The following is a 20764-nucleotide window of genomic DNA, read 5'->3' as shown; positions in this document are numbered from 1 at the left end:
TGAATTAAGTTATTGGAATATGTTTTAAGACAAACTTCTGTTCAGTTTTGTGCTTCTCAGTCTTTCCCAGTTTTGGACATTTAGGCATGTGAGTTATGTAATTCTATAGGAACCACAAAATAATTTAAGGTTAATTATTACAATAAAAGGGACTACTTTAATTCTTGATTTTTAATTTTTTTTAAAAGTCAAAGTAACTAATTGAAAGTTTGGCACAGAGAAAAATACTCTTCTGCACTGTAGATAAGTTCATGTGTATATTTGATAGTGTTTCTGATTTAGAGTGAGATTTATATATTGGTGTCATCTATTTTTTTACATAAATGTAATGTGATATTTTCTACATCTCAACTAAAGCAATCTCTTTTTTTTTTTTTTTTAAATATGCAGTCATGTAAAAATGCCATCTTGATTTCAGGAAGTCATCTTTTAGATTAATTGTTTTCTGGTGTGTATGTCTGTAATAGATAGAAATTTTGGTATTTCCTTTTCCTGCTCTTCCAGACTTGCATTCAGATCCTTTAAGTTTCACATAAGGGCTTAAGAAAATTTTCATGCTCAAGTTCAAGAGCAGTTGGGAAAACTTTTTGTAGCACTGCAGATTTCAAAAATCAATCCATACCTGTTTTTTGATCTCGGATGCCCTAGAAGAAGGTGGTAAGATATATCTTTGACTGGAGTGTGTAATTCTCTGTGAAGTTCTATTGTGATTCATCAGACCATTTTTTTAATCTGCTTTCTTTACATTTTCAAAGGCATCTTCTCATGGGAAAGTCTGTGCTATTCATCCTCTGGGGATTCAGATATACAATATGCAGTCCAGTCAGGGAAGCCTAAGTTCCAGAGAAGAGCAAGAGCTCATAGCTGAGCTCAAGACTTCTGCTAGTCAGCTCTAGTTGGTACCTTGCTAAGCCTGAGAGTGGCATTATATTTGTGTCTGCCTTTCTATGGTGACATAGGCATCCTAGATGCTTATTTGAAGCACTCTGAATCACCTGGCTGGGGCCCAGAACTTACATTTTAAGTGAAAAGATATCCAGATAGGGTGTTTGATTCTTGCACTGTCTTGCTTAGCTGACCTGAATCCTTTTTCTTCTTTAGGAAGTGCTGTAACTATGTTTTCATGTTATTTGCCAGCTTTGGAGACAGCTGTACAATGTTCTGCTAGTGATGCTAGTATGCCATGTGCATCATCCTCCCCGTTGAATTCTGCCTGTCTGCTCAGCTGGTGCAGCAAGAAACTGCAAATTGCAGCATACAAGAAAACCTGTCTGCAGGCACTTCTCTGCAGTTGTCACTGACTGGAGCTCCAGTTGGTTTCCAATGCAGATTTTAGCTGTCTGTCTCTAGAACATTAACCTTTCTTGGCAGTAGCAGTAACCCTTAGCAGAAATTTTACTGGTAGCAGAATGCCTGTTAATGTAGTTCAGTATGGGTTGTAATAACTTCCTTTCTGATTTCTTTTCCCAAAATACTTGAATGCATTTCCTGTTGGAGATCAAAATTGTAACTTGGCTGAGTAAATGTAGGGGCAGCTTGCCAAAAAATGACCAAAAAGAGCGTGCTTATATTAAAGCAGCTGCTTTTTGCAGTTTTATTTGAATTTTTTACTATTTGTTTTAAATAGAAGGATCAAAGCTAGACAGCTACCCAAGCCCACAGTTGATAACAGCTTGAAAATCTTGCATAAAGTGAGTCTTAGAATGGCTGCTACTTTGACATGTAATATAGTAATTACATGCACAGTAGGACTATTAATAGTTGTTAGCATACAGATTTTGAGGATTGCTTTGCTCTGACTGATGAGCAGTTCTGGAGCAGGCTAAGCTGTAGTACTTTGGAAACTTTGTTCCTTTTTATATAGGGACAGTCACTAGCAGTTAATTCATTACCTAAAGTTTTTGCCCTTTTATTCTATCAATAAAGAAGTATGTGCAGTGGAATACCTTGTTTTGGTAGGATTTTGCTGGGAGGCTTTTCTGTGCATTTTCAAATACACTAGGTTTCATGTTTGGAAAAAAATAAAAAAAGTCCAATAAATGCCATACCATCTTCTATCCCAGGTGTGGACTTTGAGTTTCTCATTTATCTTCAGGAGAAATTAATTGTACTCTCTTGGATCAGCCCTCAAAAAGGCTCTACATCCTACACAGACAAGCTCTATCTTTGTTACAGGGCAGTTTAAAGTGCTAATGGAGTGTATTGATAGAAGTCTTCATCGTGGAGTTTTATATGGTCTTTTAGATTATCTGGCCTGAGTCAAGAGAGTGTTTTGAAGATATAACCTGAGGCCCTTGAACAGCATTAGAAATTTCATTCAAAGGGCTGAGGAAAAGAAGTTAAGCTTGCTGTCACAATCACAGTCTGCATTGCTGCCAAGAAGTTGTGCTATGGTGTTTTAGATTAGCATGAATTTGAATGCTGAAATACTGTGCCTGGGAAATATTTTGTTATCATAGTTTCACTAAGGTGATGAAGCTGTGAATTACTGAGGTTGGGTAATCATTTGCTAACAAACAGATGCTTCTTTCTTGTCATCTGGAAACGATGAAGTTGCTAATGGCTGCTACTGTTTGAGTGCCTGGAATCAAGCAAGAATCTTCAATAAGGGAACATGTAGTTTGTAAACTCTTCCAAATACTTTTCCACCCACACCCTCCAGCCAGACTTCAATTTTACAGATCTAGGAGAGATTGTAGGATTTCCTGTTCTGCTCATTGAGTGTTCTTTTTCTGGGAAAGATTCAAGTGTTTTAGATAAATTTCTTTCCTTTTCCCCATTGTCCTCTAATCTTACCTAGTGTTACACCCTTCATTCTGCAGTAAGTAGCATTACATCTTGGAGGTGGGGGCTCAGAAGAGAGTCAGTCATATGCTTGCTCTTGCCACTGAAAGTCAAGATGATCTATTAATAATCCCAGAAACTGAGTTTTTTGTTATAGGACACCAACTTCAAACAGCTGAGGTTTTAGCTAATTTCTATTCCTAAATAAGCCCAAAGAGAAAGTTTTCCTAGACTTAGTGGAAGCTTGGGGTTAAACTTTCTTCAGTGGTAGTTGGTCTTACTTGATTGGTGAAAAGAGAGCTCATGTATGAGGTAGGACTGATACAGAGAAATGATTACTTGTTTTGAGACTTATTTACTTACTCATAGAAAACTGCTTAGCAACTTATTTACTTACTTATAGCAACTTATAGTATTACTTATAATATTTTTAAATATTGCTAAGGATCCTGCTTGCCCAGACTGTCGGTGGAATTTTACCAAGGACTACTGTGTTCATCAGAACAAAGCAGTTCACTGTGAAAATCTACCAAGAACTATAATGTTCAGCAAAATATTATGGTTTTGTCCTTGGGGTACAGGTGTGCTCTAACTAGCTGGAGCCTTGGTAATGAGTAAAGATAGCCATATACGGATGGTAGAAGTTCTATTGGTTCTCTTAGATAAGGTAGAATGAGTAAACTGGCTGAAAAACACTCTTTTTATTGAAGAAATTGGCAAAGAGAATCTGCGTTTGCTCCAGGGAAAAAACAAGGTGAGAAAGACTACAAGCCGCCTTCCCAAAGACTCCCCTTCCCTCCGCCCCCCCCCAGACGACCACCAGGAGGCAATGTGCAGGTGCAAGGATAACATAAACTTTCAAACTAACCCAGCGTCACTCATGCATGTGTATGTTTGTGTTATGTAATCCAATGAATATTCACACTCTATAAGTTTCTGGTAAAATGTGCGGTGGGCATGCAGGCTTTGTGGAAAAATCCCCTTACACCCTGGTGCCAGAGTAAACATACCTGCTTTATAACTATTCGAGTTGTAGAGTCATTTTTCCCCAAATCAGGACCAAATTCAACAGTTGTGAATTCAATCTGTGTTTTGGTGTCTGGAATGATTACTGTTTAGTGACTGTAGACTGGTGGTAGAGAAATATTTTGAAGGTGTGCTATCCACTTGTGGAGCAGCAGGTTTTTTTCAGTACCTGGTAATCACTTTGGAGTGTGTTATTGACTAGTATCATCCGATTATGAAAATTGCATTATATTATCATATTTTGTCCCCTTTCTTTGTAACTCCTATGACATTGCAGTGGCTAGCAAACAAACAAACAATGGATGCCTGATAAGGTATAGTAATCATCACTAACTGCTGTCAGGGTTGTCCAGAAGTAATTTAACTATCAGTCTTGTGTCATAAGACACTAGTGCTATTTGAGGATTTTTCAGCATCCTCGTCTTTGATCTTTGTTTTTACACTGGTGTAGTAGGCGAGGCAAAAATGGAAAAATAAGTGAAATCAGAAGTAGAAGCTCTTTTTTTTTTTTCCTGGTGTTCTGCATAGTTTTTCAAAACTTTTTAAATTTTCTGTTGGCAAGAGGAATATTGACACATGTCTTTCATTAAATGTGGGAGAGGTTTGACCATGATAACGTTCTACTAGAAGTGACTGACATTAACTTTGTGTACTTACTATTAAAGAGATTGTTTACTCAGGACCTCATTGTACTCAAAATGTCAGATTGTGACATCTTCAAACACTGGCCAGGCTAGGGGACTAGTTCCCCTGGGAAGTCTGCCTTAAGCCAGTGTAGTCATCTATTACTGCTGTTTTCATATGTGAGTGGATTAGTATCGTGCTTTTCCAAAAGACAAAACTATTACAGACTGATTTCGCCCCGCCCTGCTTTGGATAGTGGCAGTGTATTATAAAATACTCGTCAGAAAGCCTTCTCCCTATCCTCTACATTATGGGGTAAGTTCACAGGAACGACACACATGTTCAAGGAGTCCTGAGAATGAAGAAGAAATAGGCCTTTCTTCCTGCAATATGTTAATGTCAGCTCTTCTTTCCATAAAGAAATATCACTGCTTTCTCCTGATAGTATGTATCTGCGTTTTTGACAGAAATGAAATGAAACATAAAGTAGTTTTAGAGTTCTTCCCCTCTGCCCTCCAGCAAACGTGTTAATCTAATATTCAAACTGAGTGTTGCAATCCTTTGCAGTTAGCATGAAACATTGTCCTCCTCTGATAAAGCTGGGATCTGTCTCATACTACAACTGTGTGATCTTAGTCCTAGGCTTCATATGACCTCTTCACAGAATCACAGAATGATTGAGGTTGGAAGGGACCTCTGGAGGTCATGTAGTCCAACTCCTCTGCTGAAATGGGGACACCTAAAGCTGATTGCCCAGGACCATGTCCGTATAGCTTTTAAATATCTCTGAGGAGGGAGACTCCACAACCTCTAGGGGCAACCTGTGCCAGTGCTCAGTTACCGTCACAGGAGAAAAGTGTTTACTGATGCTCAGAGGGAACCTTCTGTGTGTCAGTTTGTGCCCATTGCCTCTGGTCCTGTCACTGGGCACCACTGACAAGAGTCTGGCTCTTGGCTTTTTTGCACCCACATTCCAGGTATTTATACTCATTAGTAAGATTCCCCCGAGCCTTCTCTTCTCCAGGATGAACAGTCCCAGCACTCTCAGACTTTCCTCATAGAAGAGATGTTCCAGTCCCTTCATCATCTCATGGCCCTTTGTTGGACTCTCTCCAGTAACTCCACGTCCCTCTTGTACTGAGGAGGCCAGCACTGAACACAGCATTCCAGGTGTGGCCTCACCAGTGCAAAGACGAGGGGAAGGATCACCTCTCTTGACCTGCTGGCAATACTGTGCCTAATGCGCCCCAGGATGCCATTCCCCTTCTTTGCAGCAAGGGCCCACTGCTGACTGATGTTCAACTTGGTGTCCACCAAGACCCCCAGGTCATTTTTTGCAAAGCTGCTTTCTTGCTGGGTAGCCCCCAGCATATGTTGGTGCCTAGAGTTGTTCCTCCCCACGTGCAGGACTTTGCACTTCTCCTTGTTGAACTTCATGAGGTTCCTGGCAGCCTGTTTCTCCTGCCTGTCAAGGTCCCTCTGGATGGCAGCATGACCCCCTGGTATATCGACCACTCCTCCTGGTTTGGTGTCATCAGCAAGTGTGCTGAGGATACACTCTGCCCCACCATCCAGGTCATTAGTGAAGATGTTCAAGAGGACTGGACCCCTCACTGACCCCCAGAGTGCACCGCTAGTCGCTGGCCTCCAAATAGACTTTGTGCCAGTTTTCAGTTGACCTCCCTGTCGACTCATCTACCAAGGCTCATCCAGCCTGTACATCACAGCTTCTCTGTGAGGATCCTTATGGGAGAAAATATCAAGGACCTTACTGAAGTCCAGGTAGATGATGTGCACTGCTCCCTCTTTGTCTACCAGGCCAGTTGTTTCATCATAGAAGTTTTATTAAGTTGGTCAAGCATTACTTGCCCTTGGTGAATCCATGCTGACTAGTCCTGATGACTGTCTTGGCTTTCATGTACTTGGAAATGGTTTGCAGGATTAGCTGGTCCATCAGCAAAATTTTCTGCTTTTTAGAGAATTTTGAGCAATTTGGTCTCTCTTGATATCCACAATTCTATTGACTTTTCTTGCTTGCTGTGTAAGTGTGGCTTAATTTCATGAAGTGTTTTCAAGGGTGCTGTTCTTGACTTTCTTGTCATTCTCATATCCTCTTTTCCTGCAGCTGAACTCACTGGTAGGAGTTACATGTTTTAATTTCCTGCAACTCTGAAAATCTGATGGTTTGCTATGACTGTGAGCTGTTGGAGTTAAATATTGATTTACTGAAGTGTGTGTTTGTAGTATTGTATTATATGGGTTCGTTCTCAAAATACCTCATACAATCAGCTCTCTTCTCCCATCTGACAATGGGGAAGTGGCTGGGAAACCCTGGATGATATTAAATGTGGGGGGAGGAGAATGTGAAGGTACTAGATGGGCTTTGCACATGGCTCTGGCACATGGCTCTGGCAGGGCAGAAGTTCTGCAAAAATCCCTGCAAAGAGCCCTCATGCAACTTCCATGTGAAACTACTTGAGTGTGTATTGCTCCCCTAGTTCTGAGACAGTGTTGTAACTGTGCGCCACCTGGATTAATAAACCTTTCTGGAACCTAAACCAAGGTATGGTAAATATGAGTCTCTCTGCAGAAACCAGTGTGGGATGAGCAGGGTTGGGGCAGAGCCAGAACTAATAAATGCTGCTCATCTGAATTGGTCTGAAGAAATCTAGCTCTAGGTTACTGCTCAACTCAAGGCTGAATTAGGACTAAAAGTGATGTATAACTTCTTTTTTTTTTTTTTTTCATGTAATTTTTAAGCTATACACAAAGAGTATAACTACCTACAATTCATCCTTAGTTTGTTTTGAAATAAATGTTGTTTTAAATAAGGATAATCATGGTTTGCAGCTTGGAGTCGTGTATGTGGAGAAATCCTGCTTCACATTATAATAAACTTCTGTTGAGACAATCCTTTTATAGTGAACTTTCCATTTATGGGCAGTCCTTAGTTAAAGAAGCAATTGTTTGAATTACAGATGGGAAACTCAGTTTAGTATTCATAGTAGTATGTAGGATGGTGGTATAAGATTTTAAAGTGATGTGACAAAAAACAGTCCTGAACTATTAAGGGGGTTGTTATGACTTGCTGCTAAAAGGTGTTACTTTTCCTTTTACTAAAAGGATCATTTTAAAAGGTTGTGTCGTCTGTATGCAGTGAGAGCTTCAGAGCAGAATCAGCAGATGAGGACTGAAGCATTTAGTGGTGGGTGTCTTCATGGTAACAAGCTGAGCAGAAGGTGATCACAGGGTGATACTATAAAAATCTGGAGATATCTGACATTTACCTACTACAGCTTTCCAAAGACTGTCACTGTTGAAGAAGCTGCAGTACTTGGGAATTACTGACTTAAAAATCTGAGGATATTCAAGACGCATGCTGTAATTCTGTACTTGTCTTTTCAGGGGGTTCTGGGTGTAAAGCAGTCTCTTTTGTACTCCAGATTTCTGTGGTTTATTGCATGCACATTAGCTCATCTCTTCTGCTTTCTTTTAGAGTTGCTTCCAGTCTTTATACCTAACTTGATCTAAAGTGTTTTATAACTGCATGAGTTTCAATAAGGCCAAATGCCAGGTGCTGCCCTTGGGCCACAACAACCCCCAGCAGTGCTACAGGCTTGGGGAGGAGTGGCTGGAGAGCTGCCAGTCAGAGAGGGACCTGAGGGGGTTGATTGACAGCCGGCTGAACAGGAGCCAGCAGTGTGCCCAGGGGGCCAAGAAGGCCAATGGCATCCTGGCTTGTGTCAGCACTAGCATGGCCAGCAGGGACAGGGAAGGGATCTGACCCCTGTACTCGGCACTGGTGAGGCCGCCCCTCGATTCCTGTGTTCAGTTTTGGGCCCCTCACTACAAAAAGGACATTGAATGACTCGAGCGTGTCCAGAGAAGGGCAACGGAGCTGGTGCAGGGTCTGGAGCACAGGTCGTAGGAGGAGCGGCTGAGGGAACTGGGGGTGTTTAGTCTGGAGAAGAGGAGGCTGAGGGGAGACCTCATGGCCCTCTACAGCTCCCTGAAAGGAGGGTGCAGAGAGCTGGGGATGAGCCTCTTTAACCAAGTAACAAGCGATAGAACAAGAGGGATTGGCCTCAAGTTGCGCCAGGGAAGGTTTAGACTGGATATTAGGAAGCATTTCTTTCTAGAAGGGGTTGTTAGGCATTGGAATGGGCTGCCCAGGGAGGTGGTGGAGTCCCCATCCCTGAAGGTGTTTAAGAGTCGGGTAGACATAGCACTGAGGGATATGGTGTAGTTGGGAACTGTCAGTGCTAGGTTGATGGTTGGACTGGATGATCTTCAAGGTCCTTTCCAACCTAGATGATTCTGTGATACCATGCTTATTTTTGTACAAGAAAGAAAATGTGTGTTGCAGCATGCAGAGTGTGAATTTAAGTGTTGCTATACATCTTGAAAAAATTGTCAGTGTGGTAGAGGCAAAATCTGCTTTATTTTCTATGTCCTAGTATTATTAAGAGTAGAGTGGAATGCACTGGCTTTAACTTCTTCCATTTGTAACATGAAAATAAGCAAAATCCTGTAACTGAGCATACCTGTATTTTTGACAGATGTTGCTATGGTAGTTGCAAAATGCTGGTGGAGTATGTGATAAATGTAATATAAAGGTTACTAGAAAAATAAAATACATTGACATATTCAACGTTGCCGTGAAGCGGGCTAGTAGATTGTAGCTGTAGTTGTAAGCAGCATATTGACAAATGTGGTATCCCCAATGGACTTCATTTTTAGGTGTTTGTGTGTGGGAGTGGGAAGGAAGGAAGGAAGGGTAGGTAAGTGGATGGGGACCAAGTGACTTTCACAGCTGGTCTCTATAAACTTTTTGATCACAGCCCTTAACATAGCATGGTTCTCCTCTTTGGTGTTCAGGTATTGTAGCATAGCTGATGCATGTTTAAATTTCAATGATTAGTTACCATGTCATTAAGAAGCAAAAGCACAAGAGCATGAAAGAATAAAGATAGAAGGGAGGGACTGGGATTCTCTAGAGTTAAACAATCTTTACTCTGAGACCCCAATGATATAAATGGTATAAATAGCTGTCATTTATAAACATCATGGTAGAAATAACTTAACACTTGGACTTTGTATGCGAGATGAGGGAGCAAGAGTATTTTTGCTGTTTGGGGTGCACGTACAACTACAAGCAGATTCTGATTCTGATTTTGTTTTGTCATCTTCAAAGAGTTGTGTGGCCCTGAGCAGCTTGTGGAAGGTGTAAGTTTGCAAAGTGTTTGTTTACTTGATACACTTGTTTCTTTACTTTTTAGGGTCGGAGTCTCAGGAAGTTTGAACCCAAGTATAGACTGCGTGTATCTCTAAACTGCTTTTATAATTGCTTTAATTCTGTTTATGTGTGTGCATGTAGATGCATGGTGTCTTCCTCCCCAAGTATGTCTTCTGTGCTACAGTGTCTTGAACATACTTAATTGTTTGATGTTAAGCTCAGGAAGCTTGGCCATGTTTGAACTCCAGAGTCTTCACATGGCTCAAAGCTGTAAGATACTTTCTTACATGGTTCAGAGGGTCCCCAGAGCTTGAGGTACGATTCGTGTATAAGAGGTGATTGTGTCTCCTTGGTGTTTCTGTTGTTCCAGCAAAACACAAGACTGCAGGGTCAGCAGTGTTTACTGTTTGGTTTCCTGCCCTACCTGAGGATTTGGTTTACACCACAGCCAAAGCCAGCTCATTTTGTGATCTGTCACATGGTGCACCCTTGGCATGGGAATGGCACTTGAGTGCTGGTAGCCTCTTGTGGATCAAAAGCCACAGCCTGACCACCCATGGTGTTGCCAAGGTCTGTTTGAGCTATGGGTTCACCACATCCCTGAAAGCCATACTCAACATCTGCAGAATTTAAATATAAGAAAAATTGAGTTACTGTGAAGCACTGTGCTGTAACAGTGACTTAGTTTCACTGTTTGAAAAATAAAGTCAAACATGCTCAATAAGGGCTTTGAGGCTTATCTGGTATATTTTGTCATGTCCTATGACTTGGAGGTGAAGACTGTAGTTTATGTAGCTTAACTGACTGGTTTGGGATTCTTGTATTTTGCTAGGTACAACATTGATCCTGGCTTGTACTGTCCATTTTTCTCTCTTGGGGCGTGCATGGAAGGTTTGAACTCTTTGTTCAGTCAGCTCCTAGGAATCTCCCTTTATGCTGAACAGACACAGAGAGGAGAGGTTTGGTCTGAAGATGTTCGGAAGTTGGTAAGTATTCTTTTTCCCAGCATCTGAAATGACAAGGGGAAGTCAGATAAGATTGTGTGTTCTGCTGAGCCACAAATCACATTTTGTTTTTAAATTACTTGGGTACCTATCAACAGCACAGACTGGTTGTCTAGTCTTAGTTGAAGTCACACCTCAAGGGCTTTATACTCTCTCTAAGTGCCTTTTGTATGTTTGGTATTTTATGGCCTTTATAATATGTCTCTGTGTGAAGGGTGCCTGAATCAGAAGCAGTTTCCCTGTTTGGAGATTATTGTTGCACCTTTCAAGTTGTCCTTCTGCATAAGCCCTGCTAGTTTTCTTTAGTTTCAGTTGGTAGATGGATGTAGATGGCTAGAATACTGTAGGTGGATATTCTATCAGTCATGTGTCTTTGCCTCATTTTTTTTATTCTTTATGTCATCTTCACTTTGAGATTTGTTTTTTATGTCTTTATTTTTCTGCCCTCTTTAGAGGAGGGTGGAAATAAAAACTTGGGCAATAGTTTACTCATCAGATTCTCAGGTTCCTCTGTTGTGTTCCCTCCATATATTCACTGCCAGATCTTCACTGCTCTTCCACCTTGAGCCTGCAGCAAGAGCTGCTGTTCTTCATACTCTGTGGATCAATTTATAATTACTCCTCACTCTAATCAGTTTCTGTTACTATTGACTTCTCAGAAGTCATTTAGGGGCAACAGAGTGTGTTACTTTTAATACTAATCTGTGACTATTTAGTTTTGAGTGAAATTTAGAAATGGCTGTAGTTTGACGAACAAGTTGTGAATCTTGTATATATTTCTTTTTCAACTAAAATTACCAACAGATTTTACATTAATTATTCCCAGTTTATTTGTCATTTATTCATTATAAATTGGATTAGAATACTGTGTCTTTAATTTATACATCTTAGTGCTTTTACTCTGTAAATGATACTCCTTTTTCCTTCAGGCTGTTGTTCATGAAACCGAAGGTTTGCTAGGATACATCTATTGTGACTTCTTTCAGCGACCTGATAAACCACATCAGGTAACATTTATGATCTGATTCCAGAATGAGTTTTATTTGAGTAATGACTAGTGCTAGGCACATTTGCATTCAGTGTAAGTTTAGTAAAAGTTACCTCAATTTAAAACAAATTAAATTTAAACAGGGGAAGTCAGTAATGTCAAATGTGGTTTTAGGTAAATATTTTTGTAAGTAATCTTTCTTTTAAAAACTGTCACCTGATAGGCTGAACTCAGACTCTTTGTTCTACAGAATGACAGGCACTATGAAATGTAGAACTCTGTTTGAGAAATGGTAGATTTTTAAACACCTATTTTCTGGTCTACTATTTATACGTAAAAGCAACATGAAATTTCAGTATTCTCTGAAGGTGAAATCTCATAACGACAACTAATTTTTAGTCAAAATTCTACGTAAAATAGTAGACAGTTCTAACTGCTGTGGCTCACTCGTTCATGCTGCTTTAGTACCAGTATATTCACAATATGATGCTATACAACAGACACTTCACTCTGTAGAAGCTTCTGCAAACTTTTAGTGAGGCGGTAAGTGGACAAAATTTAAATCTACATTAGTTTAATATATTACTTTGCTAATATTTCACAATATAGTGTATGTGCTTGTGCAGTATATTTTATAAAGAAGTTATTGCTGAAGAATGAGGAGAGAACTTTATAAATTATGGATTTGGCACATCAGTAAATTTCTTTGAGCTGCTGATATTTGTATAGAAAAATTGAGAGGTTTTGATAGTTATAAAACAATAAAAAAGTTTATTATCTAAAAGCAATACAGTCTTTTCTTTATGAAATAAAGGTAGTTTCCGTCTGGATATAGATGGAACAGTCTGCTGCTGTTGAATGATGTTGTTAATGATCATTGAATTCAACTTGTGTAACTGAGTATATGTTTATGTTTAATTGTTTAATAATTTCATCATTGTTTTAGTATCATTGATATAATGATATTGGTGTCCATATGTTTGCTTTTATCTTGAAAAGGATTGTCACTTTACAGTTCGAGGAGGCAGGCTAAGGGAAAATGGAGAGTACCAGCTCCCTGTAGTTGTTCTTATGCTCAGCCTGCCCCGTTCAACAAGGGGTGCACCAACGCTACTAAGTCCTGGCATGATGGAGAATCTCTTCCATGAAATGGGACATGCTATGCATTCTATGCTGGGAAGAACTCGGTACCAACATGTCACTGGTAAAAAAGTTGGAATAGTGATTTTTTGTCTTTAGTTAAATGTTTAGTTTCTAGAATAAGGGAGTAGACATAACACAAGCAAACAAAACAAGAAAAAGAGGATGAACCAGAAATGGTTGAGTTACATTGATACTTCTACATCTTTGATGATTTGAAAGTACAATATCAGATCGCCAGATATTTTCAAAAACCCAACCAAACAACACTTGAATATTCTTCTCCTCCTAATAAGAATTAGGCATTTATATCTCTTCTTTCTGTACTGCTGATCTTTGTTCTAGCAGTGGTATCCATTCTTGCAAGTTTGCCTTATGTGGAGTTTATAATAATGGAATAGTTGTAGGATTGAAATAAATTGAGCTAAACTTGTGCCTAGCATAAAAGCAGAATGAATCCTGGGTTGGAAATGATTTAGGAAACTGAATTAAGGAAATTTAGTAAATTACTTCTCACAAGGAGTATACACTGGCAATATGGCAAATCTGTAAAGCCAGGCCTTTTCTCTAGTTGATTCTAATTAAAGCAAAATTAATAAATTAAAAACTTACTGTATTTGCAAGCATGGTTAACTCTTAGGCATTTTTATCATATGTAAATGAACATGAACGAATACGCAATCACAGCTTAGTGGGTGCACAGTAAAAGGGATATTGCCTTTTTCCATTTAGTGACTCTTCACAAGCAGTGGCAATGATTGTACTGGCTGACAGCTCACTGGCTGCTGTGGCCTTCTGCAGTTGTGACAAATGGGTCAAAGACATGTTCTGGCTAAAGCTGCTTTGGCATGGTAGTTTTCATACCTTCTGTAATAGTGTGCTGGCAATCCCATTTGCAGTAGATGCTTATTAAAAAACCCCAACACTTAAATAGATGAAATTGTAGCTTCCTTGTCTGAAGGATTTTTTTCTTTAATGTTTTACCATTTTTTTGTTACAGTAATAATACAAAGGGGAGTCCATGGTAGAGTTATGTGTTATCAACAGATACTTTGTACCCAGTGACAAAATAGTCTTTTTTAAGTCTTCCACTTAAAATAGACTGAGCTGTTTGTAAGTATGTCGCTAGGGAACATTGTTAAAACAAATGAACACTATATATTCTGTTTCAGTATAAGTTCTGTATGTTCCTTGGGACAGTTAACGGCACTCTCCCACCCCTTCCACTCATATGGCTTAGCTCATCTTGACCTTCAGGAGTATTTATAGGGCCGAAGTAACTGCTTTGATGGGCTTCTCCTCTTGTGGTGAATCACATGCATCTGCATGTCAAAGTCTCGAAGTGGCAGGAAATAGCTAATTTTGAGGATCAGACTTCCCATGACCCCCTGTGTATGGTTTCAGTGTTGCCTTAGCTCTAGACAGTCCTGTATCCCAGGGGATTTCACTCCAGATCTAGCATTGCACAAACAGCGTAGAAGATGAGTCATGTTGTTTCTTCAGAGAACCTGGGGTCTTTTTTTAGGATTTGGAATGTGTGAAAATCAAATGGCTTGTCCCAGGGGTGTCTGTCAGGGGCCATCTGCACTCATGAGACACTGGGGTGGCAAAGTATGGAAACAAGATGACTATTGGCTATTCTGAGAACAAAAAATTTGATATTGTAGTTGAGATGCACTGAGTTATTTGACATCTTTCCCACTCTCTTCCTGCCTCCCTTTTCTGATTAACATTCCCAAATATTCAGGAACCTATTCTGCTGGTAATGGGCCCAAAATGGGTAATACTGTATGTTTTTGACTTAAGATATTCTTCTTTTTAAGTTAATCTGACACTTTACTGTATGCATTTATTGCTTAATGCATATGTGCACGCATAAGATTTTTTTAAAACCTAGCTTGTATTCCATTTTAGTTCATCATGTAGTAAAAAATACCTACATTTATTTTACAGGAGGACTAATTTATCCCATATAACTGCCCAACCTTTTACCTTTCTGACTTTCAGATAATGCAATTTTTCAGAAGTTTCTTAGTGTTAAAATAATTCTGTCACTTTATTAAGGAGCACTGAGAAAGCATAAATGGCTGGGGGATATCAGTGTAGTTCTGCAGGCATTTGTCTTGGGATATGCCTTGCTTTAGGCTTTTTAAAAATTATTTTCAAATAACAAAAAAGACTGCTAATGAAGTGTGATGGTACAAAAGAAAGATTGAGGTATTGTATAAGAACTGAATGACTGGATAGTGCAGTGTTAGAAGTGAAATTCAGTTCAGAACTACACAGTGAAGGTTATGTATTTAGAGTGCTATCAAATGGATATTTTAACAGTGGTGGAGGAACAGAACAGTTTTATGTGTTAATGCAGAACTAAAAATAGCTAATGTGTCTGTGAAAGGGGCAAATGTGGTTTCAAATTACATCAGAGGTGTATCTAACAGCAGTAAGTCTTAGAATGATTAAGAAAGAAAGTGGTAAAACCTCATGCAATGCTTGGGTGTGGTTTTGTGTCTGGTCTGAAGGTGAATTCAAACTGAAGCAGGCGCAGAGACAATGGATCGTCTTTTAGACTTTATCTTGTCTTTGGATAATGAAGGCTGAGAGAGAATATAGTTTCTCAATTTAGGAGGTAAAAAACTGTGGGAAATGCTATTTAAATTAAAGAGCAGTGTTGGTCTGAAAACATTGAGTATAAACAGATTATGAATTCAGATTAAAAATTAGAGAAAGATTTGCGAAGATCAAAGGAGTGATTTTAAAAAATAGTCTTCAAGAAATAGTAGTAGAAGCAAAAACTGTGCTAAAGACTAGCTTTGAATGTTTACAGTGTCTCTAGAAGAGACACATTACCTCTAGGTGATGACCCAGTGGGCTCAGTATTAAAGCGACAACTTTGTACATCCGTAACTTTAATATAGAATGCAGCTTTGATTTGGTAATGTGTTATACTTCTTAATATCTTCCATTATGTAGGGTGCTGATAAAGATTAGAGTAAATAAGGTTTTTGGGAAAGTGTTTTTGAAAATACTAACTGTGAAGATACTACCTCATTGCACTTACTTAGGACATGTCTTCAATCTGTAAAGAGTGTTCCTTGGATGAACAACTTGGTATTATAAAGCAAGGTTAATAAAAGTATAAGTAAGCTCAACAAACAGATGGAAGCTAAAAATTGTAACTGTGAATAGGATTAAGGCAGAGTTTTATTTACATTGTAGTTTGATTTAGGTTTAGGACACTTAAATAGATTTGGTGTTTCATGTAGGGCCAGTTTGGCTGCAGTCTGGTTTAGTTTAAAAAGGGTGTGATCCAGAGCTTTATAAGGTGCCTCACCCAGCTGTTCAAATATTTTGTTTTACTTTGTGATTTATAGTAAAATGTGTAGTATTATAATGAAGCTTTTCTGGCAATATGTACAATAGTGCTATGGAAATAAAATATTGACTTAATAAGCAAAAGAACCCTAAAGTTCACCAAAAGTCCAAACTGAGAGTTGCAAAATCTTTTGGGAAGAGTTAACTATTTGTGTTAATGAAAATAGCAGATGCTAACATGTACAATTATTTTACCTCTAGGAACCAGATGTCCTACTGATTTTGCTGAAGTTCCCTCAATTCTGATGGAGTACTTTGCAAATGACTATCGAGTGGTTAACCAGTTTGCAAGGCATTATAAAACAGGGCAGGTAGGAAAAATTATGTAAACTACTACTAGGGAAACTAATATGTAAACTACTGAAAATAGAAAAGAATCATATTTTCATGCGTTGTTTGTTAATAATGTTTATAGTCGAAATGAACAGTGGGTAGACACTGTCTTAATACTGTAATTTCAATTATTCATTAAAAATGTTAGTATTCTCATTGCAGAAAAGCTAATTGTAATCTGTAAAAGAATACTAGATTGTTATATTCAGGGTTCCAATTACATTCCTACAAGGGTTGTGTAGTTTCTACACTACAAAAACTTAGAGTGGTAGGTGAATAACTTCTGTGTGAATCAAGTTATGTGGAATGTTTAATTACAGGTAAGTTATGACAAAAATAGTGATTCGTCATTGAACTGCTTAAGGTCTGTCTTAAAGATCGGGTACCAAATCATGGAGATAAATAGAAATGATCTGCAGTGTTTAGCACAGTGTAGGGTAGTCACTGAAATATTTTGTGATGAAAAGTTTACTGCTTTATTTATGATTAGATTAGGATTAGTTAGATTCTGGCAGTCATGAATCTCTGCATTAAAACTGATAGCTTTTTTACATAAAGCTATTCTATGTCAGTCTACTGCAAGGTTCTACTTTCCATGGGAAATTTAGGAAACAGTGCTCTTTGGTGACTTTCAGTGACTGTTTTAATGCATGGCAACAAAGTGATTTACATTTGTACAGCCATTTCTAAAACACAAACCAGTAAACAATAAGCAAAGATCTTTTTATAGTGCTTTTGATTGAGGCAAGTTTCAGTATACTCAGATGTGATGGTTGAAGAATAGACTACCCATCAATGCAAAAACAAGGAAGCCTCTTAAGTTGTGTAGTATTACAGTTTGTTAAAGCTTTTTATCCAGCACTAAGCGTTCGGTATATTTCAGTATTATGGAAGTGGAATTGTGTTTGCCTCCACATAACAGTTAGAAAAATACATTGCTTAACTTCTGTTTTAATACATACTATTTGATAAATTTGTTCTGTGTTTTTTTTTTTTTTTTTTTTTTTTTTTTTTTTTTTTTTTTTTTTTTTTTGCAGAATTGATTGCATTAAGAAAGTCTCCTTGAAACCTGGAAGCTAAAAGTACTCAGTTCAGAAGTGTTTACCATTTATATGTTTGAGACCACATACCAAAATAACTGCTTTCTAGTGTTCTCTATAAAGTTCATGTAGTGTTTAAACATTGTGGAGTTAATCTGATTGCATATGAGTTCAGAGAATGAGTTTGACTAAAACATCTGAAAGAGATTTGTGGAACATTATTTATGGCTTTGTATTTTCAAAATGGCTTAACAAATCTAAACCATGTTCAGTTGCAGTGGAAAAGCTAGGAACCAGACACTCTGTCCCATTTCATATTTCCACAAACAACTTCTGTTTATTGGTGGTGAAATCTTGCCCTTTCAGAGAGCAATTGAGAGAGAGGTTTAATGTAGAAATTCAGTCTTGAAGGGGGCAAGAATGGATTATGCTAGAAGATGAGAAAAGAGCCTGGAACTGTTGTGTGGCTTTTGAGGGTTTTAGTTGCCTTCCTTTTAATTGCTTTTTAAAAAATTTAGAATGTATTTTTAAGCTATCATCCAAGATATATAAATCTGCTTTTGCTTATGTTGGTTCATCTAATCTAGTTTTAAGAATCTGATATCAGATTTCTGTGTCTGACATTTAAATACAAATACATTGAAGTAATTTTTTTCTATTATTGAAATTTAATGATTGTTACAGCAATTACTTTCATCTGTTGTGTATATGTTACAAAGTACTTTGAGTAGAAAATCCCAGCTCTCTTACATTTACAACTTCACAAAAATCCTTTTGGGGCTTGTTTGCTGTGCTTGTACCCTGACTAGTTTTTTGGTGTGCAAACAGAAATTTAAATCAACATTTTCTTCTCCAGTTTTTTAGTTATTTGAAAGAAAAATGAGTCCATTTTATCCGCTTTCAAAGGGAAATAAGGAAGGTGGGTGAAACAGTCAAAATGTCAACTTTGTAAAACCATTTCATTCAGAAGTTGTTCCATATGAGAACTTCCATTAGGTTTCTTCTTATGAATAAAGAGACTGAGATTCTCTGTGTGAGAAGGATCCTTCCTGCAACAACCATACCAACATATCTCTGATGTATGTTGGCAGAAGGAGGGTTTTTTACTGAACTTGTTGAGGAGGCAGTGCACATAATTTGAAAAAGTATCCTTCTTTCTGCATTGCTGCATCTATTTAATAATTTTGCATGCAAATTTAAAGTGGTCATTATTAACACTCCTACTGAACATAGTTACATAAGAAAAACTCGGTAGCATAGTCTTATTTTATGATTGCTTTTGCCAGTTGCAGAACTGGACCTGAGGATCCTCATTTAGGATCAGTGATTATAGGAAGAGGAGGGGAAGAGGTGTTGTTTGATTATTAAAACATGTGAACTGTTGAAAACTGTTTTTTTGTAGCATTCCAGGAAAAAGATTTGGTGGGCAGGTTTTCAAAGATGAGAATGCATTATGCATACAGATGTGGATCATGAAGATCTGGTCCAGAATACCTTGAAGTTTATAGAATAGAAAGTTTGTCTCTGCTTTCTGTGCATTTTGGATAGTCATGCTGTTGAGTACTGAGGAGTGAAAAAGCTTGCAAGCTCTTCTGGCAGAAGGAGTAAGTCTTGAGAATTTAGTTCAGAAAGCTGGCCAGCACAAAAATATTTGCTCCAAGAAAGTAGCAAGCCTACTTTTCCTTTCATCTTGAGATAACTCAACACAGTGAATCTGTTGGGGGGTGGGGGGAAGATATAGGATTGTGTTAATTAGTTACTAAAGTTGAATTACTCGGGTAAGCTCATGAAGTCAAGCCGTACCAAAATTAATTCATAACAGTGTTTATGAAGACAATCTGGTGCATGTGTACCATTCTGTATCACTCTGTGTGTTTGTTTACTTTCATTTGTTAAGTTCACAGATATATGTGGTAGGTCTATCTGGCTAAATCATTTTAAGATTGTGTGTCTTTGGAGGCTCTCCTGAACAAAGGCCAGTACTTCAGCTGTTCAAATTTGAGCTGACTTCATTTTTCACAGAGATGGAATTACAAAGGCAGTATTGTATTAGCATGATTACAAGAATAAGCCCACAGATAGTAAATAGTCATGTGTGGCAGTTACTTCACAGCAGTAAGGAGTTAAGTGTGCTTTGGGACACAGGGAATTCTGTTCTTTTAGCCACCATGGCAGACATGCTGAAAAAGTCATGCCAAGATCTTAAAGCTACTTAATATAGAATGATGGAAAAGTGGAACCTGAAGTAAAGCATGTAGCGTTTTAAAAATGGAATGGTAATTCAATTAATGTAGTTTTAGCCAAAGCTCTGTAAAGTCTTTCTTTCAGAAGGAAGATGATAGTTTGATTCTGGACTTATCGGTAGGGCTCATCTTTCAGGATAAGAAAGATAATCATGCTGGTGCATTTTTTTTCTTGACTCAGCTGCTTATTAAGGGGGTATGAGATTGTAATGGAGCAAGGAGAAATAGTTTCTATTGCCTGAAACAGTACATCTTCCTCTGTACATCCAAGACCTCAACATATCTGTATGCCTGACATTCACAGAAACAAACTTTGGAGAGGAGTGGTGACCTTTGAAAAACCCTCTGGAGTTCCCTGCAGTTTTAAAGTCCCAAATGTGCTTTGGGAAAAATAAAGCAATCTTCTTTTTATTATTTCTTGTGCCAAATTCTGCTTGGCTTGTGAATTATGATCACAACACAATCTTCGAGCCAGATCAGTAGCGCTGATAGATTTAAACAAAAGAACATTTATATCTTTCTCCTGTGCCTTTTTGTCAATAGGTATTGTTGTAAGAATGATGTTATAATTTCTTGCTGATTTTAATCTGCTCAAAGAGTAGAGCTTGATCTTCAGGGCAGAGTAGATCTACATTGTTTGATATTCAGATGATTGCAAAAAAAAAAAAAAAAAACTTTGGTATTACCTACACTTTATTGGTCTCTAGAAGGTGGTGTTAAGCTATCTCCTGTGCAAAGTCTGTAATAAATGCTTAGCTCTGAAGTGAGAATTAGACCTGCTTCAGTTGTTTCTTGAGTGGGGCTGGATGTGACCAGCTGTCCCAGGGAGTGCACAGAGTCTGTCCACATTGCTAAACCTTGCAGCTCTCTGCCTCAGTGAACTGCAAACTTGGATTTCCTGATTCAGTTGAGGATCTGTGGAACTTTGGTTTACCATAATGCCAGTTAGAAAAGTCTTAGTGCCTCTTGTT

General features: G+C 38.3%; 1 protein-coding gene across 1 annotated transcript in view; it reads left to right on the top strand.

Annotated features, from left to right (window-relative positions):
- Positions 1 to 20764, top strand: part of MIPEP (mitochondrial intermediate peptidase) — a gene marked incomplete at its 5' end in the record, with an annotated part of 79628 nt that overhangs the window by 22790 nt on the left and 36074 nt on the right. The window contains 4 exons of the mRNA XM_026858373.1: positions 10503 to 10656; positions 11604 to 11681; positions 12662 to 12866; positions 16379 to 16488. Coding sequence (XP_026714174.1) covers positions 10503 to 10656; positions 11604 to 11681; positions 12662 to 12866; positions 16379 to 16488 — 547 coding nt within the window. The remainder of the gene's footprint in view (positions 1 to 10502; positions 10657 to 11603; positions 11682 to 12661; positions 12867 to 16378; positions 16489 to 20764) is intronic.

Source organism: Athene cunicularia, assembly GCF_003259725.1.
Source record: "Athene cunicularia isolate RWA chromosome 1 unlocalized genomic scaffold, athCun1 chr1_part1, whole genome shotgun sequence".
In the NCBI taxonomy this organism is placed as follows: Eukaryota; Metazoa; Chordata; class Aves; order Strigiformes; family Strigidae; genus Athene; species Athene cunicularia.
Note: the sequence above shows the minus strand (reverse complement) of the source record. Positions and strands in the feature narration are given on the sequence as shown.